General features: G+C 43.1%; 1 protein-coding gene across 1 annotated transcript; it reads left to right on the forward strand.

Annotated features, from left to right (window-relative positions):
• Positions 1-1,249: 1,249 nt before the first annotated feature.
• Positions 1,250-21,254, forward strand: MAN1B1 (mannosidase alpha class 1B member 1). Its single transcript, XM_058853561.1, has 13 exons — positions 1,250-1,451; positions 3,982-4,090; positions 5,234-5,370; positions 6,337-6,497; positions 8,171-8,280; positions 9,534-9,719; positions 11,850-11,998; positions 12,604-12,792; positions 13,637-13,827; positions 15,429-15,549; positions 17,236-17,433; positions 17,736-17,867; positions 18,683-21,254. The coding sequence occupies exons 1-13, from the start codon at positions 1,320-1,322 to the stop codon at positions 18,884-18,886; spliced, it is 2,019 nt and encodes a 672-aa protein (XP_058709544.1). The 5' UTR covers positions 1,250-1,319; the 3' UTR covers positions 18,887-21,254.
• The last annotated feature ends 4,435 nt before the right edge of the window (positions 21,255-25,689 follow it).

Below are 25,689 nucleotides of genomic sequence, written 5' to 3' on the forward strand. Positions count from 1 at the left end.
TGAAATCTACTGTGAGGTGGATTCCAAATATAAAGGCTCGAATGATGCATGCTAACCTGCCACTTAGGCACAGCTGGAGGTGAATTCAGTGCCAGCACTTAGAGCAGCAGTCTTAAAGCAGCTGCTTCACTGCTCCCTTCTTCCTATTGAACTATGAACCTGAGCTAGAAGTTATTACAAACACAGTCTTGCTATATCTCTGAATGTACATCACTAAACAATGCTCTTCCCTACTCCAACTGAGTATGTCCCTCCTTCTCTGCAGGGAAGATGCAGGGAACTCTTTCATTGCAGAGGGAGTGTCAGGGCTGGAGGGCTGTGGAGGAGCACCTGAAGGAAGGACTTGTGTGGGAGGAGTGCTTCCTGCTGCATACCAAAATTCAGTGCCAGGTCTTATGGAAGAGTTTATTTACACAACTGGTTAAGTTGCTTTTCACCCACTCACACACATCCTCTCACATATTCCAGTTGTCTACTCTCAGGCGCGTGTTCCCGCATTGCCTGCTGGAAAACTCAGTTTTTCGGTGGCAGGTGGTAATGCCATCAGACAGCACTTCCCTGCCTTGTAGAGACAGCAGGACTTGGGAGTTTTCCCTGGCCGTTCTCACTCTCCAGGTGGGCGCGAGGAGCCGCAGCGTCCGTTCCTCTTCCACGGGTCGGGGCACAGTCCTTTGTGCCGGGGCTGCGCCTCACCACAGCAGCCTACTCTGAGGGGAGTCCGTGGGGACTTGCAGGCCATTTACGTGAGTCGATTTTCCTTATGACCTCCCGCATGCACGTCTTCATTTCCCGCTCTTCCACGCCAATGACTTTGTGACTGGTCTCTATGTCGTACTTTCACGACACCGACCAACAGCGAGGATTCCCAGCTTCTCCTTTGCCTCACTGCCCACCCCGGCAGCTGCTGTCCTCGCTGGGCACGGCGCGGTTCGCGAGGTGCGCCGGGACAGCGAGAGACAAGGGCAAAACCAACGCAGCCCCGAGCCCCCCGGCCTGAAGCCGGAACCGGCAAAGTAGGTGGGGGGCTCGGGCCGTGGCCACTCCCAGGGCTGCGGCCTCGGGGCGGTTCGGCGAGTGGGCAGCGGGGGCTGAGACCTCCGCTCGCCCGCCCGCCCGCCCGCGCGCGGAGAGGGCCCTTCCCGATGGGGCTTCCTCAGGGCCGGAGCCTCCGCGGCGCCCTCGGGCGCTCTAGGTCCCGCCTCGCCCCGCTACCACAGAGCAGGGACGCGCCGGCGCCAGAGCGGCACCGGAAGCGGATGCCGGAAGCTGCCGCTCTGTCCCGCGGGGTGATGGCGGCAGGGGGACCCTGAGGCGGCGCCATGTACTCGGGTGCCGCCGCCGCGGGACCGCCGCGCCGGGACTTCATTTCCGTCACTCTCGGCCCGGAGGAGGCAGTCGGGATCGGTGGCTACAACAACGGCAAGGCCTGGCGGCGGCGCTCCTGCTGGCGGGTGAGGGCCACGCGGGGAGCTGTGCGGTACCGGGGGTATCCCCGGGCTGGGTGCGGGGGGTACCTGGCGATGGGGGAGGGCAGTTTAGCGGCCAGAAGCGTCCCTGGGCTTAGGTGCAGCTGGAGTGTCATGGGGGATCTGGCGTGGTCCCCCAGTTCCGAGTCGGGCTGAGGCCACGGCCGTAGGCCTCGGGCGCTGGGTCGGCCCCGCGCAGGGCTCCGCTCTCGGAGTGCCCGCGGGTCTGCTCTCCGCGGGGTAGGGGTGTGTAAGGCGCGGTGTGAGGCTGAGGCATCTCCACGTCATGTCTTTATGTTCACGAACAGAGCTGGGACGGGGGCATACGGTAAAGTCCTGTCCTCTGCTAACGGACGTTTGAGGGTCAACGCTGCGCTCTCTGGACAGGAATGAGGGGAGTGAGATTTGGTTTCTGTGCCTTTGTTCCCTGTGTGTCGCCCTGAAAACTCAGCTTCTGAGCTTGCTAACATAGTTTTCTAAAGACTTTCCCAGGACAGTAACTGTAAACATAGATATGTGTACATTCTTTCTGTTACACGTCTTGTGATGGACATCTCTCATGGCCAGTGCTGTGAGAAAGTGTTATCCTGACCATCCAATCTCTGGCCGTGGTCAGAAACCTATAAATCCTGGAGGGAAAAATAAACTCTTCTCTTCTCTTCACCACACCTCGACCTGTGTCCGTGTGATCTATTCATCTTCAGCGGTAACACCTGTGTTAAGGCTTAAGGGGAGTGTCCTGTCTTCTGCCCTAGGAGAGTAAAGGGAACAGTTCTGCTTTCACTGTGAAAGCTGAGTGTGAGGAAAGGGGTTCTCTGGTAGAGGTCTGGGAAGTGACCTTTTGTCTGCTTGTGGGTAGAATGGGCAGGCAGCTTCATGTGGGATGGGAGTCTTGGGCTGGAGAGTCTTGTGAGGAAAGAGTGAGTCAAAGGGACAAGATAGCTCTTGTTACAGATAGAAGATGATGTATAGTCACCTACAGAGGCTTTACAGGTCATCAGATGAAGTGTATGAAGAACCTGTTTAGGCACACGGTCCCACAGTTTTGTTTTTATTACCAGCTAGAGAGGTATGAGCCCAAGTCATCATCGTTCATTTTATCCTTATTCTCTGTGAGCGAAAAAACCCAGTAAGTGGTGAATGCCCTCACACGTTCTGTTCTTGTGCCTTACTCCTACCCTTTGCGAGACACCACAGTTAAAGCTTCTTTTTCCATCCTACCTTGATGAACCACAGGGCTGCTGGATTTCAAGCATCTTTCTGCAACGGGAAGAGGGTTATATGGTTTTCCCAGGAGGTAGAACTGAAGATGACACAGTGGGACCAGCATCTGGCAGTGTGCACAGAAAAGGGTGTACAGTATTACTGTACAGTCAGCAGTGCAGGCGGAAGTCAGGAAACTGTACCGCGGGACTCAGAGTGTCACATCGATACTGTTCTCCACCGAGACATTTCCAGCCTCTGCCTGTTGCTAAGAGGATGAGGACTGTGGGAAGTACTGTGTGGTTTGTGGGAAAGGTTGCTCCCAAGTGTAGCATTAGCGATGAAGTTCCCTCTCTGTATACCCAAATCAGTAGTGAATTTCAGGAGACTGTTGGAAAAGTAACAGTGATAATTTAGCACTTAATGTTTAACTCCAGCTTCTCTCTCTGTAAATGTAAGTTATTGTACCTTGGCCTCTTTCAGGTTAATGTAATTTGCTGTCAATTTTTCAGTGATTGTTGTGTATAATCTAGTCATTGTTGTATATAATCTAATGTTAACAATACATTTTTGCCCAGGACTGAGCTTGAAAATTGTGGGTTTGTCTTGCTCATTGTTTTGGTGTTTTACTTCATTTTCACTTTGCTGGAGGTTGGTGGCTTATTTTTTTGTGGTGCAGAACTTGTTCTGTGTGACAGTTCCCACGCTTGTCAGAGCCTGGATACCTGACTTCTCTTTCACAGATTGACAGAATATTCTGGTTTGGAAGGGACCCACTCTCCAAGCAATCGGCCTATAAAAGGATCAAACCCTCAACCTTTCCAGTGATCGGTGCTCAGCTTATTTTGAACCTTTCTTTACTGCAGTAACAGTTTTAGTTTTCCTACCATTTTCTTCTGTTTCTAATTTTGCATGTGCACTCTGCAGTCCCTCCCCAGCCAGGAGGAAAGAGGCTTTTGGCTGATTTCCCAGTTGATAGCTGGGCAGGTGCTCAGGTCAGTCAGTGGAGATTGTGCTCAAAGTCAGCTGTAGTTGAAGCTTTCTGGGAGTCTCGGCATTTGGCAGGTTCTGAGGTTCTTGCAGCAAGTGGCTCTTATGTTTTTGTGAGCTTCTTATGCTAGCTGGTTGGATTTCTTTTTTCTCTTCATCGAAGAAAATAAGCAATGGATATATGCAGCTGGAAACAGGATAAAATTAAACCTACTCAATTTTGTGGGTTTTAATCTGAATCAACCAATAAGAGTTTATTTTTAACCAAGTAGGTTCTTAATGTCATGCTAAATATTCTTTCTTTCACTTTTCTCTCCTAAAGAAATGGAAGCAGCTGTCCCGACTCCAGCGGAGTGTCATTCTCTTCCTGTTTGCATTCTTGGCAGTGTGTGGAGTAATTTCGTACACAAGCGTGGGGGAAGCATGGAAAAGTATGTGTTCTGTACGGCTCAGAATTGCCAGAATGAGGTGTTAGAGTTAGGAGATTGTTGTGGGTCTTATAATCAGCTTTAATTTCCATTGATAATGACTGGGTGTATTCTTTAAAGTGCAGTTCTGAGATGATTTTATGTGATGTTTGAATTACGTGATTCTTAATCAAAAATATTTTTGTATGCCTTTGCTTTCTTTATCTTGACTAGAGCAACATTTTGTTTTAGTTGATGTCTCGGTTTCAGCCAGGATAGTTAACTTGTTGAAGTAGCTGGGAGAGGGTGTAGCTAAGGCCTGGATGTTATTCTGTACCGCATCAGTCGTTGCTGGGCATGGGAGAGGGGAGAAAGGAACTCTCTGTGCCGGGGAAAAGGGGTTCCTTCTGGTAGAGAGAACATGGCAGGGGCAGCTGTCTGTATTCTTGCCTTCGTGTAAATAGTTTCTTTTTCCTATACCTTTTGTTATTAATACTGCTGGCCTTACTGTTTGTTTTCTTATTTCATTACTGTTTCCCCAAAATTGTTCTTATCTCAACCTGTGAGCTTTGCCTTCTGTGCCTCCAATTTTCAACTCATCCACCCCAGAGGGAAGGGGAACGGGAAGGGGAAAACAGGCAAGGGAAAGAGAATGACAGTGTGGTTTCTGTGGTTTCAGGGAACACTGAATTGGGGAGTACCATTCCTAAACTATGACAGTTGGTTAAGATTTGAAGGTTTCGAGTGTGTTTTTTTATTATGTTTGTATGTAGATAGAGGTAGCTTAAACCTAATCACTAGAATAAGGTAATCCTCTCTTGGTTTTGACTGCCTGTCAGTTTAGAAATTCCAGGCATTTGTGTAATACTAATGCATATTTACCTCTGATATTATGAATTGTATTGAAAAACTTAAATAGTAGCAATTTTAAAATTCCCTGTGTGCCTTTTAGCAGCCTCCTTTTATATTAGAGAGAGGATTAATACCAAAATACACTTTGTATCTAGCAATTAGTGTATGTTTATCAATGTTTTGTGGCTGCAAACAGTTTTTGGAGGTGCATCTACTACTTGAATACAGCAAACTGTTATAAATTTCTAACTGCAGCCTTAACTGTTGATTCCATATGCTAAGTATGTGTGTATGAGTATTCCTTTGTGTGTCTAGGTATAACAAACAAATTGTTGGATGATCAGAGGACAGAACAAGAAATTCCTAGATTCAAGCTGGCAAATCCAGCTGTTCTACCAGCACCCCAGAAAGCAGATGCCAACCATGGAGACTACCCTGAGCTTTCACTGCAGGTAATGCGACAAAAAATTTGTTTTCTAATGCCACAAAGAGTTTGTGAAGGTAAATTGTGCTTGGTTCCAACAGTTGTTGTGGAGGAAGGAGTTAAAACTTGGAATAAGCGTGCTCTTGGTGGAATGCTGTCCTCTCAGGAAGGGTTTTGGTGTAGTATTTCTTGCCTTTGTATTTTTTATTTGCATGTTCTGTATGCTGTTTTTCACTCATTGCTCTGCCGAGGAGTGCCGGGACTTTAGGTCACAGTGACCTCTTACTTGAGGCTTCGCTCGTGCTGTATGCATCAGTCTCCGCTCTTGTGAGGAGCCTGGAATCATGGTTTATCTGGGAGCTTGAGAAATAGCATCAGAAAGAGCAGATGATAGGAGGTCTTGAAGGGTTACGTTTGTGGGGAATGCGGTGGGAAAGGAACATCAACTGTGTGAATTAGTAGAGCAAACGAATACTGGTTACTGTGTTGTTTGTCATGGATTTATCTCATGAATTCAGGGATTTTCAGTTAACGAATACAAAATTTTGTGTGAAATATTTTCTTCATCATGCAAAAATGTACATGTATAGTAATTCTTAGTATTTACACTGGCATTGCGGAAACTTTTTTTGTGTTCTTTTTGCCAATTCTCGTAAATTTACTGTGCCTATTAAAAGGGAATCAAATATCTTTACAGTCCTTTGTCACTGCCTCGTGTTAAACGAATACTGGTAGCAGTAGAGGTAGTTTAGAAGTAATTTATCAGTGTAAACTTAAGAACGGGATGATTTTACCAAAGGTTTAAAGCAAACAAAAACACAAGGTTTTTAGCATACCTTCCATTCAGGTCAGAATTTGCACGCTGCAAAACAAACAAAATAAGATTTATCTGAATTTATGCTTACTACTGGAATGATGTTGATTTACAGTTTGAAATTTTACCATCTCTGCAACTTACCAAGCACATTTTTTTTTTTTCCCTTTATATTCTCAGAAGCCACCAAAACTGCCTCACGTTCGTCGCGGTCCTTCCAATCTTCAGCTCAAGGCACCATGGAGAGACACGAGGCTGAAGACCCAGTATGATACCATGAGGGCTGTAGAAGGGCTGGTCGAAGTGGATAAAGTAAAGGAAACAGAGAAATCCATTATCAGGTAGAAACATTTCAGGCAAGGTACAGTGCTTCCCCCTCGCCCCCACCAAGATCCATTGAGCGTTGGAGTGAAAATTGTAAGAGCTTTTCATTGTATGCGCCTGAGGTTATTTTCTTTGTTTGCATGGGTTTGTTCTCCGGCCTGGCCTGACAGCTGCTGATATTACTAGGCTGATAGATTTAATTTTGGTGAATGTGCAGTTTCTCTTATTTTACTGTTTGTATCAAAAGCTGCAGAGGGTTTGAAGCTGTGCAAGGCCGGCTGTATTTCTAATGCACTTAGGTACTCTTAATGTTCAGAAGGAGTCTCCGCGTCCAGAGGTTTCTGCTGTTTGTTGTAATAAATATTAATGTAACAGTATCAATATAATAGTGCTGCTGCAAGTGTTTTTGTGCTGGGGCAAGTTTAGAAAGTGATAGCAGTGTCAGTGCTGCTTGTGGGTTGGTGCCACTAAACACAGCGGGCCCAGGCCGACCAGACAGAACCAACGGATGTGTATATAGTTGTGCGTGTGTAACACCATGTGCTTACTTCTTTCTTGCGAGATAATTAATTCCTTGTACAGGGATGTACAGTATCTAGTAGTATCTTTAACAGAAGATCTGTGCTTATATGGTTATGGAAGTGTTTAGATTTAGGAGTAAGTGAAGGAAAGTAACGCACATATAGAAAAGTTTACTAAAAGTTCAGCAGAGGTTCTTCAGACTTGGAACATGAGGCTTGAGGTTTTTATGTGTTTAGCACTTTAGCACTGGCTCAGATGAGCTGGTCATAGCATCACAACTGTGCCTGGCTCAGCATTTTGGCTGTCAATATGGTCTGAAAGTGTTTTATTGTTTTGCTTTTGCATGTGCTATAACTTGCAGGGTTAAACAGGTGGTAACAAGAGAACGTGCAAGATCAATGAAAACACAGTGAAGACTAGTTACAAATTTAAAGAATGAAAGTAAGAAATGAAATATGGCATTTATCTAAGAAGGTGTGCTGACTGTAAACAAGACAGACTTTAAAGGTCCTGTAAGCCTGCTTCCCTTAGGAAGCATATAATTGGCTCAAAGGCAACATACCTATATATTAAATGGTATGGTTGAGATTGTTTGATCTTGATATGAACTTGACTTGACTTGAAGTCCATTCTGAAATCTCCTTCAGGAGATTCTTCATAAAAACCTATAAAAACTGTTTTACCCATCTGTGGTGGCAGAGAAGGCTTGTGTTCCCTTGATAGCAGAGTTAGTAGTTTGAGCATCTCATCCTTTGTGCTTAATGATGAGTTTTGGTGATCATCATTTATGTGGTACTATTTAGCACTAGTAGCTACTGTGGTAATTTCAAAGCTGGTAGATAACAAGTTGCCTGTAATACAGCATTTTCAGGTGTTTGATTTATTTTAAGAAGTTTTTTATTAAATTCCATTGCCAAGATATTTAATGAATTTCTAAGAGCTTGTAACACACATTTCTTAATCAAGTCAAATTTCTCTGCAAAGAAAATTTCTTTGAACGGAAAACTTACCTAGTGGGCAACATAGCTGTTTTGATCATTGATACAAAATCTAACTTCTGCTTCATCAAAGTATTGTGTGATAAAGAAAATGCAGAGATAAGTCCCATTCACTTGCATGATTTTCTGTGACCAAAATAAATCTTAATTACAGTCCCTTGTATTTGCAGCTGGAGAGGAGCAGTGATAGAACCTGACCAAAGCACTGAACCTCCATCCAGTAAAATAACAGAACCAGAAAAACATTCATCTGTGGAAGCTGAAGACCAGAAAGAAGCAGGTAAATAGCTAATGATACCTTTTTTGTTTGCTTTTATGGTTTAAGTTGTGCAGTTTCTCCCCATACACATTATTTTATTTATTTATTTTGATTAAAGGTAACAAAAAGCGTAGGAGAGATTGCTTGCCTGGAACATCCTAGTTTTCTAGTGTTCTTGTTTCACTATGCCAACCTTCATGCTTGTTAGCCTTCAGAATTTGAGAATAAATTTTAGAGACAAATTTTCTAAATACAGCCTCTGGGAGAAGGCAGGACAGGATAACCTTGAGAAGGAGGCCATGAGAGAGAGAGTTTACTTTTCAGCTGTGCCTTTCCTTTTGTTCTGCAAATGCAGGGAAAGTGACTTCCTCCCTGAACTAAATGGAACTCTTTTTAAGGCTCACCAGAAAGGTGCAGAAGTTGTTTTTGAAGTTGCTGCACTTGTGGAACAAAGAACCTGTTGTTCCTTTTTCTGGGTTCAGAAAAGAAACTGGGAAGTTCTGGTGTGATAAACGTGACATACTTCAGTGTGATGTATTTGCACTTCTGCAAGCTTAATATTTATGGGGTTAGTTATGCTGCTCGGTGTTTCCCACTCTAGAAGTGTTTTTTCGTAATTTTTCAAAATTTCATCTGACGGCTTGAAAGTTTTCGTGTTCGGTGTGTAACATGAGCTCTGCTTCATGGCACATTGCAAGCAAAAAATCAGTACACCTATGGAAAAGAAATGGTTTTACCAAGACGGAAAATGTAAATTTTCTTTCTATTTTGGTATTAAATAGAAAGTTCAATAGAATATTTTCGTAGAACTGATTTTAAATTTAACAGAAAGCAGTTAGTAAGGGAGGGAGGATGAAAAAAAATGTTATGTGTCGAATTAGCTAAGAATTTTATTGTTAAGCATATGTATTTGGTACCTGAATTGCCATGGATCTTAATCTGGTATTTCCTGACTTTCATCTCTTTGAGCTTTAGTGATACTCATCTACAACTGTGCTTGTGATTATTTTAATGTTTTATTTGTAGAAGTGACAGTTTTGTTGCCAGGGAGAAATCTCTTTCTGCTTGGCCGAGTTGCTGACTGCAAACACTAACTGGTTATTCTGCAGTGGAAAGGCTGTTCTGCAAAGAGCGCGAGGGTGTTTTTAACATTGCACTGATCAGTTAGTTTGGAGGAAAATTTATTTTCGGTGGGATGCAGTAAAGTGGTACGTAGTAGAGCTTCATTGGTGCCCTGCAGAAGTCCTGAGCAAGGTGCTGTTTCTCCTTTCCAGTGCCCATCAATGAGCGCCAGTTGGCTGTGATTGAAGCCTTCCGCCATGCCTGGAAAGGGTACAAGGATTTTGCCTGGGGCCATGATGAGCTGAAGCCTTTGTCCAAGTCCTACAGTGAGTGGTTTGGACTTGGGCTTACCTTGATTGACGCTTTGGATACCTTGTGGATTTTAGGCTTAAAAGAAGGTAATTTTTTTTCCTCTTCCTTTTTTTCCCTCTAAAATAATTTCTTAATTTTTCTTCAGGCAGTGCACATGCAGAGTTCTTTAAGGGGAATATTTATTACATGTGGCCTATAAATTTAGCTTTCCTGTGAGGGTAAATACATGCATAGTATATATGTATATGTAATGTATATATCTGGTAGAATTTGAGGGATGTTTTAATAAACTTTCTGGTCTTTGTTTCTGTACTAAAGTCGGTATGCCATTATACAGCCACTGGAGGCTTTCTGCCCATCACTCTTGGGTAGTTTCCCAGTATGTTCCTTGCTTGTTTTATCACACCTAATATCAATACTTCATATATGGCTTTAAGAAAGCCGTGGATGGAGAAGGGGAATGCTCAGTACCTCTTTCCTGAATAGTTTTGCTGTCTGTATTTTTGAGAGTTATTCTGGAAATGAGCATGTTATCAAACTTTCGAACAGATTTTAAAAACTAAGCCAAAAATTTTTGCAGTTCTGTTGCAAAAATCTTAAATGCTTAATCAGTGTTTAAGACCATTTTTTTGTTGTTGGCTGTTTGGGTTGGTTGAGATTTTGTTTTTTGGTGATACAGAGGGTTTTTTTTAGTGGTATTTAAAATTTTCTGAAACTGTATCTATTGTATCTTTGTAAACTTTTATTAATCTTGCAGCATTTTTTGTCAAGATGGGAAGAACAGAGCTGCCAGTGAGGGTACAATAAATACTCCAAGTATTTCATGGTTCTGTCTCTTTTACCTTTGAAGTTTGTGTAAAATAATACGTCATTTGTGTGCAGCCCTAGGCCTGAGCAGGCTATCTTGAAGTTTCATCAAGTTGTCGGTGTGCTGCTCTTTTTTTCGTAAAAAATTAACTGTGAACTGAGTAGAGTTTTTAAAATAAATTACTAGTATTTGAGATGTGTTGAAAATTGATTCTTGGTGAGGGATTTTTTGTATTGTATTGTATTGTATTGTATTGTATTGTATTCTATTCTATTCTATTCTATTCTATTCTATTCTATTCTATTCTATTCTATTCTATTCTATTCTATTCTATTCTATTCTATTCTATTCTATTCTATTCTATTCTAATCAGTTCTGCTGACTGCCTTAGAGAGCTCCTGGAATTTCTTCTGTATAGCAAATGCTATGTAAATGCAAGTTCTGTTTGAGGCTGCCAGTCTTTCTTATCAGAAAGCAGCAGCTTCTGTGGCAGAGAACTCTGCCTTTTTCGTTGTATTGCTGACAACACTGACTGATTGTTAGTTAGATCACTAACTGATTGTTAGTAATTCCTCTCAATGTGCCTAACATCCTGTATTTGCCCAGCTTCCAAGACCAGAGGGTGCAAAGGCATCAGAGTTTGTCTCCTAAGGAATACCTTCCATTTCTGGCAAGCTGGTTGTTCTGCTGCTTCTCACAAGCAGGAGTTTCCAGAAGCTCTGAGATCGCTGAAATAGCTCAGCCTCCAATTGTGAGGGCTAAGCTGACTCACGTGCACCACGGAGAGAGACCCTGTGCCAAAGCAGTCATTGAGTGATACTGTGATACCAGCTGCTAAGCTGGTTGATGAACCTAATATGGCTTTTCTTTTAACCTTTCTTTTGAATTAGTAGTGTGATAAACAGCCATTTCTGTTTCTAGGGGAAAAAATTTCAACGTCTTGCAGGAAGCAGGCTCCCGAGGACATTGCTAGGCTATAACTGCTAACTGAAAATGTTACCTGTAATCTAGGTAGATAATAGCTTTGGTTGAAAAAGATTTAATTAAAACCATAAGGCTTTGTGGAGGTGTAACTAATTATCTGACAAGTCAAATGGATGGATTTGAAAGATTTAAATTTCTGGACTATTTTACTAAAAAACTCCTCTTATTTCTTCTTTTCTTAAACTGTTAAGGACTTGCTGTTTTGTTGGGTATTTCTGTCTGTATGCATCTGTGGTGCGTGCTGAATAAGAATTAAGCCAATGGTAATGAAACTTCTGCCAGGATCTGCTCTTTTTTAATTTTTGGTCTAAAATATCTCTGTGGACAAATACAAGAAACTGTCATGGGTCTATGGAGTACTCATATCTTTAGTTGTTGGAACACACCAGAAGTTCATAACTGAACTACCTTTTATGCTTTGCAGAGTTTGAAGAAGCAAGGAAATGGGTAGCAAATGATTTAATATTTGATAAAAATGTGGATGTGAACCTATTTGAGAGCACTATCCGTATCCTGGGTGGCTTGCTGAGTACCTACCACCTCTCCGGAGATAGCCTTTTTCTGGAAAAAGCTGTGAGTGATTTGACTTACAAGTGAAACTGGGTTTTGTATTCCATATTGGAAATTTGAGGGAAGATTCCTCAGAAAGTTAAACGTTGCTGGTTTTTAACAGTTTCATATTTAGAGTGGTGGGAAAGGCATTTGCCATTAAGCTTTGAAGCCTGCTCAAAGCCTTGCTGTGCTTGTCACCTCTTTGTGTTTGATTGCTCTTCTGCTGATGAATGGCTGACCAGCAGAAAGTTAATAACACGAAAGAGTAAATAAATTATTGGCAAAGGGTAATAGTTGTCTTTTGTTGCCCTTTCTGTGTGTCTTAACGGCATCAGCCACCACATCAGATCAGCTAGGTCAGCCAGTGACTGCATGATAGGCATTGCAACCTCAGATGAGGCGTGCAGTGCTAAGGACAAGGTGGAAACTCTGCTCATTACTATGAACGACTGTCACTTTAACGATGACTTTCTAAATTTCTTTAATTGCTTGCATCATCTAAAACTAAGCCGCTGTTCTCTCTTTTTCTGTCTGCTTTATGAAGAAAATCTAATGGGATGTGCATGTGTATATATGTATTTTTGGTTTGTTTGTTGTTTTGTCTTGCGCTCCTGGGTTTTCTTTAGAAAGACATTGGAAACAGGCTTATGCCAGCATTCAAGACCCCCTCCAAGATACCATATTCTGATGTCAACATTGGTCGGGGCACTGCACATCCCCCTCGCTGGACATCTGACAGCACTGTGGCAGAGGTGACCAGCATTCAGTTGGAATTTAGGGAGCTCTCTCGTCTGACTGGAGATGAGAAATTCCAGGTATGGAAGAATCAGGTGATGTCTCTCTCTTTTTCCTTTTCTCTGCAGCTCTACCACTGACTCTTCGTCAGTACTCGTGGTCTCAGGAGTCTGTAAGTTACGATAAAGAAGTTGTGAAACTCTAGAAAAGGGAAGAAAAAGAAACAAAATATTCCATTATTTTATTGAATACCAAAAGTAGTAGTGGAGATGAGTAATTATTTTTCATCCTCAGAACTAGCTTTTAACTAAAAAAACCCATAATTTCTGAGCGTGGTTTCTTGATACCGTTTTCTGTATGCAGAGAGCAAAACTGAAATGTTACCATCTCAGGAACTAAAATGTCACTTGCTAGATGAGAGTCTGAGAGCTAACGTTTCACTGTAGAGGGAAACGTTAGTTGAAATAAAAAGAATTTCAGAGAAAATAATATTTTTCACTTTTCTTTTTGTTTGCTGATGTTATTATTTTGAACTGTATCCACAGCTCAGTGTTGAAGAATGCAGTAATTTAAAGAACCTTAGCTATTCCTAAATAGATCAACGTAGTTGTTACTTTTGCTGGACTTTTACTTTGCGAGTCTGAGTAAATCTGAGTGTCGTAGTACGGGCTTTCAAGTGTGCTTGCCTTCAAGGAAAGGAAACGGTTACAATTGCTTCAGAGTACTTGAACATAGAATAGCATATTTTGGGAGTCCAAAAGTCTGAAATCTTGAATTTAACATATTGCTCTAGCTGAACTTGATTCCCCTGAATCTAATTTGGGGTAGAAAAGTTACAGATTTGTTACTGCACTATAGTGACTAGACACAGTTCTGTACCTCATTTTTACCTATAGTTTATGTTTGCCGTTTTCTTTCTTGTAGAAAGCCGTAGATGAGGTGATGAAGCATGTTCACACACTCTCAGGGAAAAACGATGGCCTCGTGCCTATGTTCATAAACACCAACAGCGGGCAGTTCACCCACCTGGGGGTCTACACTCTGGGAGCCAGAGCTGACAGCTACTACGAGTATCTGCTCAAGCAGTGGATTCAGGGCGGAAAGAAAGAAAATGAGTAAGTTCTTTACACTTCTTCTATTGGTGCGATAATTAGTTGAGGTGTAAAACTCTCTGTTGTAGTTAGCTGCTTAAAGAAAAATAATGCAGATGAACTTATTACTGTTTTTAAAAGCAATCTAAGTGGAAAGAGAGACAGACTTGTGGTAACTTGATGAACGAACACGAGGAGAGTTAGCCTTAGTCTTAAAACCTCCTCTCCACAAAAACCTTTTATTCCTCAGGTCATCAAATGTGAGGAGTGTCACAGACAGGAGATGAGAATTAAGTGTTTTCGATAGATATTGAGCATAATCAGACACTTTCGAAATACTCTGGGCATTTCCTTTCAACAGCGATGTCTGTTTGCTCTGGGTTTGTTAGTGAAAGGTGAAAGGAGACAGAAGTTTGATGTTCGTATTGTCTTTTCTTTAATTCCAGAATCCCAGACTGATTTGGGTTGGAAGGGATCTTGAAGCCCATCCAGTTCCACCCCTGCCACGGGCAGAGACACATTCCACTATCCCAGATTGCTCCAAGCCCCATTCAACTTGGCCTGGGACAATTCCAGGGATGTGGCAGCCACAGCCTCTCTGGGCAGCCTGTGCCAGGGCCTTCCCACCCTCACAGGGAAGGATTTCTTCCAAATATCCAGTATCGATCCACTTGCTTTCAGTTTAAAGACCCTTGCTCGATCACTACGTGCTCTTGTAGAAGGTCCCTCTTCAAGTCTCTTATGTTTCTTTTATGTGTTCTGCGTTAGTGGAAGAGTGTTTGCAAGGAGGAGTTAAAGATGTTGGAAAAGAAGCTTTGCTTCAAGACAAGTCTGCATATAAGCTGATTATGTTAGATCTTGTTAATTTCAAGGAGTTTAATGCAGACCAAACAAAAATGTGTCAGTTGGAGGCATTTCTGTGTGTCAGAGCAGATGCCTTTCTGCAAACAAAGCTTTTATCACTGCTCTTACCAAGGCTTACCATACTGTAAATGGAGAACCAGTGTCCTTGGGACCACAGCGGCATTCTGTGAACCTCACAGTCAAAAGGTTGTTTTCCATATTGAAAGTACATGAAAACAAGGAAAAATTAAATTAAATACTGTGAAACAATGTTTCACAATGAAAAAGGTCAATTGGAAAAGAGTGTTCAAACTCTTTGAATCTCCGTCTTTGGATGGGGGTACTAAAACATTGCTTGGATAACCACTCAGACAACCTGATGTAATTGATCTGCCTCAGAAAAGAGGGTTGAAGTAGAGACCTCCAAGAGGTCCATCCCAGCCTAGGTTTGCTGTGATTTCAATAGCTCTGCTTCCAAGGATTTTTGAAATAAAATCTGGTTATCGCCTAGAAACAGTGCAGGTGTTTTCTTTAATATTTGAGTAAGTACAAAAGTATTACTGTTTACTTTTCAACTAAACCCGGTACTGCTACAGTGTAGTGACAACCAATTAATGTTGCGTTGATGGTTACTGAGCGGGTTTTTTAAGTTTCACATTGCATTAAATCTTACACTTTAATAACAGTAACAGTTGCCTAAAAGATTGTGCTGAACATCAGCTATGATCAAATACATTCTGACTGTGTGCATGTGAGCCAACTGGGAATGATTTTTTTCACAGGCTGTTGGAAGATTATATGAGAGCCATAGAAGGAGTGAAAAAGCATCTTCTTCAGAGATCAGAACCCAAGAAGCTTACTTTTGTAGGAGAGCTTGCTCATGGCCATTTCAGTGCCAAGATGGTAAGAAATACAACTGCAAAAGAAAACAGAAAAAACATCACAAACTTTAAATAAAACCCAACACAGAGGCAAATGCAAAGCTTTTCCCCCTCAAAAAACAGCAGCAATGAAGAAAAACAACAAGCAAACAAAACCAAACCAACAAGCAAACAAAAAACCCCAACCCCCCCCCCCACAAAAAAACCCTGAAACTCAAGGCAATCTATATATCTGTCCAGTGTGATGGCAGTAATGAGTAACTGCCTTGAAGATACTGAACACATGTGTAAACTGGGGGCCTTCTCTATGAGTAACTCTAGTAAACCCATTTTCTTCCTTCAAGACTGAACATTTTGGTGCTGGAACTAAATTCTCTCTCTCTTTTTTCCTTTTTTCCTGTTTTGGTCATAAAATTCCAGTGTCTGAAATGTTGAGATAATACCTATTTTATGTATTAGTCATTTTCCATAATTCAAAAATATACGTAGACACTTGAACACCTGTGTTTTCAGATTTGCCTTTGAAAGAAGCATGTCATCTAATATTGTATTATGGGGTTAAAAAAGAAATTAACAAGTTTGGAGGTTTCTGCCCATTCGTGATGTCTTTATTTTCCTACCTGGAAGATTCTTCAGTAAAACAGTATGCTGTTTGCTGTAGGAAAAATTTTTTATCTTAACCCTCTGCTTCTAATATGTGCATTTTAAGATCTTTCAGTTAAAAATCTCATGCAGTGCAAGTATTGTAGTGTGTGCGGCTTGTGACACACAAGACGGTGATGTATTATTAATGTACATATAGCCTTTCCTCATGTAGTATTTTTAAGATACAGTTCTAGTTTTCAGCATGTGCTTTTTGGATCTGAATTTCCCAAAAGCTCTCCAAAAAATCTTCCGTGAATAAGACCAGAGTCTGGGTTTTGGGGGGGGGGGGGGGCTGCCCCATCCCAAGATAGGACAGAGTTGAATTGAGACAGATAGGTTTGGCTTAGGTGTCTGTACATTTCAGAACACTTCCTTGTGTTTCAGGGAGTCAGGATTTTGCTTTTAATCCATTATTATTGGGTGAAAGGCTGGACGGGTCTCTTATGCTGACCATCTGGAAAAGTGGGAGATGTTTGGCTCCTGTGACTACGCTGACTTTTATAACCCTCAACTTTCCCTAAGGACTGGACAAAGCTTTTAAAGGTCCATACAGGGGCATCAGAGTGGTTTTACTATGTTTTTGGGTGATGAGACCTAAGCTTGGATTCTGAAAGTTGAGAATCATTTGAGATCCCATATGTGACATTAATCTGAAGTGCTTACTTACTTATATCAGTGGTAGATTAGCCCTAGAATGAGGACAGCCAAGCCTTTAGGTGGTTCTGTTAACACCCTGCATGAGCTGATGTGAAATGTATGCTTCTGGTAAACAAAAAGACACTCTCCTTTCCCTTAATGTGACCTGAGATTTTTTTTTTTTCTGGAACTTTTCATAAAAACACATTCTTGTACATTTTTGAAATTAACAATTTCTGTAATAATGCTGCCTGCCTCATGTTACATTACATCAGATTTTAAAAAGTTATCCTCATGTTGGTACCAGAAATGTGTTTTGAAGTGAAAGAAAAAAAAACGTAAGAAGACAAAGGTACACTCACAGACCCCCTACCTCCCCTTGCCGTTTGATGTGTAACTCTTCAGTAAGAGTTGTCTTGTCTTGCAGGATCACTTGGTTTGCTTCTTGCCGGGTACTTTAGCACTGGGAGCTCACAATGGACTGCCTGCTGATCATATGAAATTGGCTGAAACTCTTATAGAAACCTGCTACCAGATGTATGCTCAAGTAGAGACAGGCCTGAGCCCAGAGATCGTACACTTCAACCTCCATGCACAGAAGGGCCACAGGGATGTGGAAATCAAGGTAAACAGACAACTGGCCTGAACTCCAGTTCCACGATTTCTCTGTAGCTCTATTCTGCTGTTGAACTCCCGGCCAGTTAGTAGGGATGGGGTTTGTCGTGAAGCAGTTAATTCTTTTGCTGCCTTGTCTTCTAGCTGTACCCTAGGCTTTGGTTTTAGTTACCCCAGCAGTATATTTAGAAGCTGACTTATGCTTAGAAAACTCTTAGGAGCAGATGGAGATGTAAATAATTCTTTTTCTCCCTGCTGTATCCTGGAGGAAATTCCCTATCTGAAATACTCTGGCCATTTTTTCTCTTGCAGCCTGCAGACAGGCACAACTTACTGCGACCAGAAACTGTGGAAAGCCTTTTTTATATGTATAGATTCACCGGTGATAAGAAATACCAAGACTGGGGCTGGGAAATCTTGCAGAATTTCAACAGATACACCCGGGTAAGGCCAGTTCATAATGACCTTGTTCTGTCAAGATTGTATTTGCTCACTTGCTTTCTAACACCAACTTGGAAAACATACTGTGTTTCAAGATTCGTCAGATAACTGTGGGGGAATTTGTAAGTATACGCAGAAAAATTGTTTTCTTATGGATGGAGATACCCTGCTTAGTCCACATAGTGAAAGAACTTGTATTATATTGATGAAAGACCTAAATGCATAAGCTGTAGGCAAGACTACCAAAGTGTTAGAATCTGAAGTTTTTTAGACTTTGGAAGCTGAGAAGGACACGGCTGGATTGAAAGAACTCTTCAATTACAGTTGCCAAAGAAAAAAAAATACCACAAAATGGCATTAATGGTTTAATAGAAGGGTTTTCTATTCACTCTGACTACAGTGCGCGTGGAGATGCCACTGGTAATGCTGTACAAGTGTGGCACCAAACATCAGTGGTCTGTTCTTAAGAAAATGGATACAAGGCTTGGGCCTACAGCTCTAATGGAGAAATTGCTGGTTCCTTTCAGTTTATTTGTCCAGAAACTTCAAAGGGATGGTCTTTGTGATACCTCTCTACCCTAAGCACAAATGGATATTTTGCTTCATTTATCGTTGTAGTTTCTTTTAAAATGTAATGAGACTTTTTTTTTCGTTACTGAAGCTTTATATGTAAATGAAAACCAAGGATGGAATGGAAAGTATGAAAACATGATGGTCTGTTTTTTACCACTTACCTTCTCCAAGTGCATCTGGGTGTTAGGAAGTAAAAATTTATTTTAGGTTATGTAAAGATAAAATTTTATTTTTTTTTTCCACAGGTTCCTACAGGTGGTTATACTTCCATTAACAACGTTCAGAATCCCAGTAATCCAGAGCCACGGGATAAAATGGAGAGCTTCTTCCTTGGCGAAACACTCAAATACATGTTTCTGCTGTTTTCAGATGACATAGACTTAATCAACCTTGACAAATACATCTTTAACACGGAGGCTCATCCACTCCCTATCTGGGTGCCAGCATAGACTCTGCATCAATGGATCTTCTTCCAGTGGTGGTATTTTTATCTAAAAGTCACTTTACTTTTCAGGGTTTGAGGAGAGATGCTATAATGCACCTTTTTGACTTCAAACAGCGAACAAAAAAGCTTGGGAAAAGCATCTCTGGTTTGAAAAAATCGTGTCAGTCTTAAATCTAATCCCTGTTTCTGGGATGAGCAAAGCTGTGCCATATTAAGCTGGTTTCTGGTACTGATGATGAGGTTCAGAAGGTAATTGTAGTGTGGACCATGACATTCTTGGGGCTCTGGTGATCCAGAACTCACTTATGTCAGTGTTACTAAATGCTCATTAAATACTGGGAATGTAGTGAGTTGGCTTAGGGCACAATGTTGTTCCCGGAGAGCAGAAGTAAGCGTACGGTTTTCTGGTTTATTCTGGATTCGCTGAAACACTGGATTACAGAGCATTCCTTTGTCAGACTGTGACAGTGGTTCAGGTGGAAAGTGAACAGCTGTAGTGCTCTCCCAGGGAGAATCTGTCAGTATAGCTGCTGGTACTCTGATCTCATTCCAAACTCCTGAGCTATGCTGGATCACCTTAGGAGAAGGAAGAGGCAGCAGAGCATCTGTTGTATAGTGTCTTAATTTTGTAGAGCACTTTGAACAGTCTGTTCAAGCTGTGGCTGAAACGAACGGTGAAAGAGAATTTGCTGCTGGTTTGGCTCAAAGTGGTATAATTTTGTAGAGGTATTGCAGTTTTTTAACTTCCCTGCAGGAATGCAGGAGATAATGTGAAATGCAAGTAAAACTACTCATGCATTTTATATCTTATTTGCATCAGTTAGACTCAGGTATTCTGACTAAAAGCTGCTTTCTGAGGTTGGGCACTGGGAAAACTTGTGAGCATATTAGGTATCAGCCTCCTTCCGTCCCTTCCCGTTCAGATATCACATTTATGGGTGTTTGTTGGCTCAAAATAAGCTTACAACTGTACAGTAAAGTTCCTGTTATTTGTAATTTCTTGGACCGTGGAGAAATTTTCAGTTATCTTTTTCCTTAGAAGTACATTGGGTATTTCCAGCGGTAGTGTTAAAAGTAGACAGTCTAAAGGTATTACAGCAGTTCTAAGCCCCAGTAGAACTGGAGAAATTAATTTCGGTTACTCGAAGACAAAGTAGACACAGGTTTTTTAAGAATCTTACAGGAGCCCTGGGATCTTTCATTTTTATATGTGCGCATTAACAAATTTTAAGCCATAAATTTGGAAATTAGCTTTCTAGAGTGTTTTTCCTTTTGGATTTGGACTTGGACAGTCCCATAGTCACGGGTAACATCTCAGAAATGTAATTGTTTATGTTTCCAGAAGAGGTTAGTCTCACTGAAAGTCTCCTTCTCCCATGGCAGTGGATGTCATGAGGGCCAGGAGCTGCAGTCCCCACTAAATCCAGGGGTCCCTGGCCAATAATGGAGCTGACTGAATTTGACTCTAATGGTTCATTTTCCAGTGGCTGAGAGAGGTATTTTATAGTAATTGTAACCTTTGATTTGCAAAGTAAGATGCATCTTTATTTGTTTTATGCTGATCCATTCTGTTTGCTGGAGTTACAAGTTACTCTTGGGACCACTATTTTAAGTCTTTTTTATAATATTTATCATTCCACGTGCTAGCGGAAATGGAGAAGTTCTACAAATTATTTAAATGCATATTTTTCTGTCATCAGAGGGACCCCATCTCGGTATTGGTGGGACATGACCAGTCAGTGCGGAATGTTCACATGCCAGCAGTAACTCTGACAATGAGCTTCTCACAAGTGTGGTGGAATGCTATGGCCTTTGGCTGCACAACTGATTTGCTGCCAAGGCTTCTGTTTTCTTTGGCACAACAACAAATGAGGATAGTGCAGGGGAAATGTGGAAGGAAACACCTTCAGTTTTTTTGTTCGTGAAGCAGGTTTGTGCTGCTGAGGAGCTGAGCTTTGGCTAAAAGCTTAAAATTGGAGACTAAAGAAAAAAATGAAAACTTTAAATTCAGTGACACTACCCAAGTTCTGCTGACCTGTGTTATTTTGGCCTTGTGCCTTTGAGCAAAGCAAATTTTGAACCTTTAGTTATGACTGTGCTATGGACTGTAAAATTTCCAGGCTTCAGTGTTTCACCCAGAGAGCTGCCTGACTGAGACAAGAGAGATTTCTTAGAAAATGGAATACATATAAGTGCTTACCAAAAATCTCCTGGTTTTGAAGTTGTACACAAGTCTTAATGTAATTGATTCTGCGAATGGGACTGTGGGAGTCTATGTGATACTTTTTTTGCCTTATGATTGGCTTTGAGAATAATAATTAATTTCCTAACGAGTTGAAGGAGAGAAGAATAAACTGTCACTTTCCCAAACATGCCTTGTCTTTTAGCTGAGCCTGTTGGTCCAACTGATTCTATTTAGTTCCTCTTGGGGACATGCAGACTCCTCAAAGTGTAGCTTTACATTTTCTCCTCAGCCTTTAAACCTGAGGTTCGGATTGTTAGCTCTCACTCCTTTCGATAACCAACGCTTATTTCGGATCCCTCTATCATGTGTGAAATAGCACAAACTGAATCATCTCAACAAAGCTCATCTGTTCTTTTGCAGAGGTCATTTTAATTGCTCATTTATTTTTACTTCCTTAACAAACCGTTGTGGCAGATCAGTCTCTGAGCTTCACAGCCGATTTCTGTTCCATGATGCGCTCCCCTGGTGCAACAGAAGCTCAAAGCTTCCCTTTGTGGTTCTTTGTTTCAAAGCTTGAACTGCTGGGTCTGTAACCCACTTTGGTGTTTCTGCATGCTGGGACATTCCTGGCTTAAGTGGAGTGTTGCAAGAAGGCCACCGCTGAGCCGGGGTTCTGTCCTTTGCAATAGAAAGCCTTCACTGAGCTTTCACTGAGATACAGCCAGGCATGGGCAGAGCCACAGAAAATTGTAGGGCTGTGAACTTGGGAGTCTCACACTTGGGGCTTTGAGCCACGTTTCAGGAAATACCGACCTGTTTGCTCAAAGAAAATTCAGCAGCTAGAGGGGGCGCAGTTACCATCTAATTCCTGAACTTTTGAAAGCTGAATTCTCACTACAGGTCTTAGAAACTTGCAGTTTTGCAAGGTCCCTGGTGTTGGCTGACAGGTCTCTCGTGTTCTGCAAGACTTTCTTGTAACAGGATTTCAGCATTCCATGCTGTGAAAAACTAGGTTCACGTATTTTTTATATAATTTAAAAGTTTAATAGACAATTAAGAGATAAAAATTAAGTAAAATACACAGCTATGGCCAGGTGTCTCTGCATTCAGCCAAGAGAGCGCACCTTACTAACAAAGGATTGTCCCTTAAAAACAGAACCTTACTACATATTCATAAATTCTCATACATGATTCAAGCATTCTTTTTAAGTTTTGGATGTTTCTTTGTTTAGTTTTTGACTTGCCCCCTTCCCAATAAATCAGTCTTCCTGGCTCCACCGAGTTTCATATTCCCTGATAACAGAAATGCAATAAATTCCTCCCTGAGAGCTCTGGTCACTGCTGTCTTCATCTGGACAAGATAATCTAAGAATGGAGGGGGGTCTCTAACTATCTTTTTCAGTCTTTGGGTTATACAAACAAAAGTAGTTTTTGTTTTAATACTATGCCATAGTTCAACATATATGTATATTATACTACTATTTCTAAGTTTCATCAATAACTGAAATGGAACTATACTAATATAACAAAGTTTTCTAACCTTATACATATAACATTCATTTTAATTTTGCAAAAAGCCAACAATATAATATGTATCTATAACACATGCCAAGCTCAGGTACAGCTCTATTTACTCCTCCAAAGAATACACCTTATTTCCTGTTCCGTGCCAGCGTGATGTTGGCTGCAATGACAGATGAAGACAGGAAAGGTTTTTGCAATATTTAAATAATATTGCATATTATAATAAAAATTTCATGTTTTCAATGAATTTCTGATTTGCAATCGTCTTAAGTTTTTGAAGTTCCTTACCAGATTCTTTGTTTCTCCTTATAAGCCCAGCTGAACAAGCCCCAGTGTGACCGGTGGGGACGAGAAGGGGGCAGCTCCTGGCAGAAGCAGTTTTCAGAGGGTTACCCAGACAGACCCGTGCAGGGAGCCTCCAGAGGGGCCAGCGGGGGCATCCCAGGAGTTCCTCCGGGAACGAGGGTCACGGCACCCAGCAAGGACCAGGGGACCAGCCAGTTCCACCCCGGCGGGGAGCGTCACTTAAGAGAAAGCCGAGGGAAGAGCGCCTTCCAGAAGGTGCTGGATCCGTCCCGAGGGTGCTGAGGTTCTTCCAGAAGGTGCTGGATCTGTCCCGAGGGTGCTAAGGCTCTTCCAGAAGGTGCTGGATCCATCCCGAGGGTGCTGAGTGCCTTCCAGAAGGTTCAGGATCCATTCCGAGGGTGCTGAGGCTCTTCCAGAAGGTGCTGGATCCATCCGAGGGTGCTGAGCACCTTCCAGAAGGTGCTGGATCCATCCCGAGGGTCCTGAGGGTCTTCAAGAAGGTTCTGGAGCCTCCCTGGGGGTTCTAGACTATCCTGCCGGGTGCTGAGCGGTCCTGAGGTTCTAGATCGCCCTGTGGGTCTTCAGGCTCTTCCAGAAGGTGCTGGATCCATCCCGAGGGTGCTGAGCGCCTTCCAGAAGGTGCTGGATCAATCCCGAGGGTGCTGAGCGCCTTCCAGCAGGTGCTGGATCCGTCCCGAGGGTCCTGAAGGCTGCTGAGGTTCTCCCGGGGTTTTGGACTGTCCTGGGTGATCTGGAACCTCAGCACCGGGTGGGGTGCAGCAGAATGGTCTAGAACCCCCGGACTGGTTCCAGAACCTCGGGACACTCAGAATGGATTTTGGGGTGAAATTTGGGGATTTTGGGTGAAAATTCAGGGATTTTGGGAGGAAATCCTGGGAGGCTTTTGGGGTGAAGTTCGGGATATTTCAACATTTTCCTTCCTAATCCACGAGTAAAGGGAGATGTTGGGATTTGATCCAAAAGATCTTACAACCGATTTTGTGGTGAAACAGAGAAAAACCGTGAGCAGCCAACTCACTGGAAAACTGTATCTTAAACGCAGAGAAGCGCAAAGTGTTTGATGCTGTTAGAGTTCAAAATAATAAGGAAAAATGATGGGGAATTTACCTGCCTTGGAACAAAGTATGATCCCATCCCATACTCTCAGCTCCCGCTCCCCTTCCAGCATGGGTGTGACCCGGGCTGGCCGTACCGCTCGGTGTCTCTGGACCTCACAGCGTTTCTACGTGGCTGCTGCACCCAGGTCCCCAGTACGTCCTGCTCTGGCCGCCTTCCCCGAGCGGTCCCACGTGCACCAAACGGGTGCTACAGACCACAGGGGCCTCTTGGCTGCAGAGCTGGGTGATGGGAGACGGCAAAGCAATGCCCAGGATGCAGCTGTTCAAACCACCCTCGCCTGCCGGAGCATTTCTTTCTTACCTGTCCATGATTCTCTCTGTGTGTCTGTGGTCATTTTTAAACTGCAGGGCTGGGAGGCCTGGCCATTTCACCAGGAGTGCTCACCCTGGGAGCACCAGTCCATACCCTGGGAGGAAGCAAGTTGCCACCAGAATAAAAGCGGGGTGGAGCTGCTCCCACTCCAAGGCAAGAGCCTGCAAGGCCCATCCTTTGGGGACTCATCTTTTGTGTGAAGGCACATTGTCTAGCAGAGGAAGAGGTTGGTACCTGGTGGAGCAGGACCAAGATTCCATTTTCCCCAGGCAGCTCCCTCTGCCTGCTGTAGCACTGGCCGGGGCTGGGAGAGGAGGGGGAGTGTGTTCAGCACTGCTGCTGGAACGGAGTGGCCCTCTCAGGAGGATCCTGGTTGCTTCAGGGCTTTGCTTTTCCACTGGCTTGTGTCCACAAAGGAAAGGCATGCAGAAGGCAGCACCATCACCCCAGCCCTGTAGTCGGGAGTCCATCAGCTTTCCCCACAGTGAAAGTGGTTAAGGTCTCCTTAACCAAAGGAAAACTCAGCACCATGACAGATGTACAGAACAGCAATTTATCCACCGGGGCCTTCTGACACACTTTGCCTATTATGTGTCCAGAAGACTCCAAGTACTGACTTTACATGTCCACAAGTGCGGCCAAAGCCACACATACAGAGCAACACCAAGTTCTCACGGTGTACCAAGAGAAACAAAGATTTAATAACATTATTTCTTAGACAACTGTTGGGGATGAAGTCAAATGTAAAGAAAAAATGGAAATGTAAAAAATGATGGACGTTAGTGCACACGGATACAGAGTTTCTGCTTTTGAGCTCCGTAGATGTTTTTTTCTTTCCTCTTTCCCTTCTCATGTGAGCTTCCTTTGATTCAGTTCTGCTATGCTGAGCTCTGCGGCAGTGCTGCCGCCTTGTGGGCACAGAGCGGTACTGCCGCTGTGCCCCGACCGGGGCCCTGCCCCGCTCCGCTGGGTGACGGGGGGGAGGCGGCAGCGGGAGCTACGGGAGTTCCGCGGCTGCCGAGCCTGGGGAGGGAGTGAGCGGGACGGTGTCTGTAAATAGCAGGGAGGGGGGAAAGAGAGTTAAGGGTGTAAAGTGACACGGCCAGGCTCGAGCGGGGACACGGCACTAAAAGGAGAGGCTGCCGTGCAGGCCGGCGGCTGAGAGGAATGACAGCAGTGGACCCTGAGAGCGCCCCTGGCTCCGCCCACCTGAGCGCGTCGCATTCCTATGGGCCGCAGCCTCAAATCTTCCACCAATCCCGGCTCGCCTTGCTCCGCTCTGGCCAATCACAGCCGCCCTTTGAATCCGGGCGCGGTCCCGCCAAGCTCTGCCCGCTCTG

The sequence above is a fragment of the Poecile atricapillus genome, chromosome 20 (assembly GCF_030490865.1).
Source record: "Poecile atricapillus isolate bPoeAtr1 chromosome 20, bPoeAtr1.hap1, whole genome shotgun sequence".
NCBI classification, from domain to species: domain Eukaryota; kingdom Metazoa; phylum Chordata; class Aves; order Passeriformes; family Paridae; genus Poecile; species Poecile atricapillus.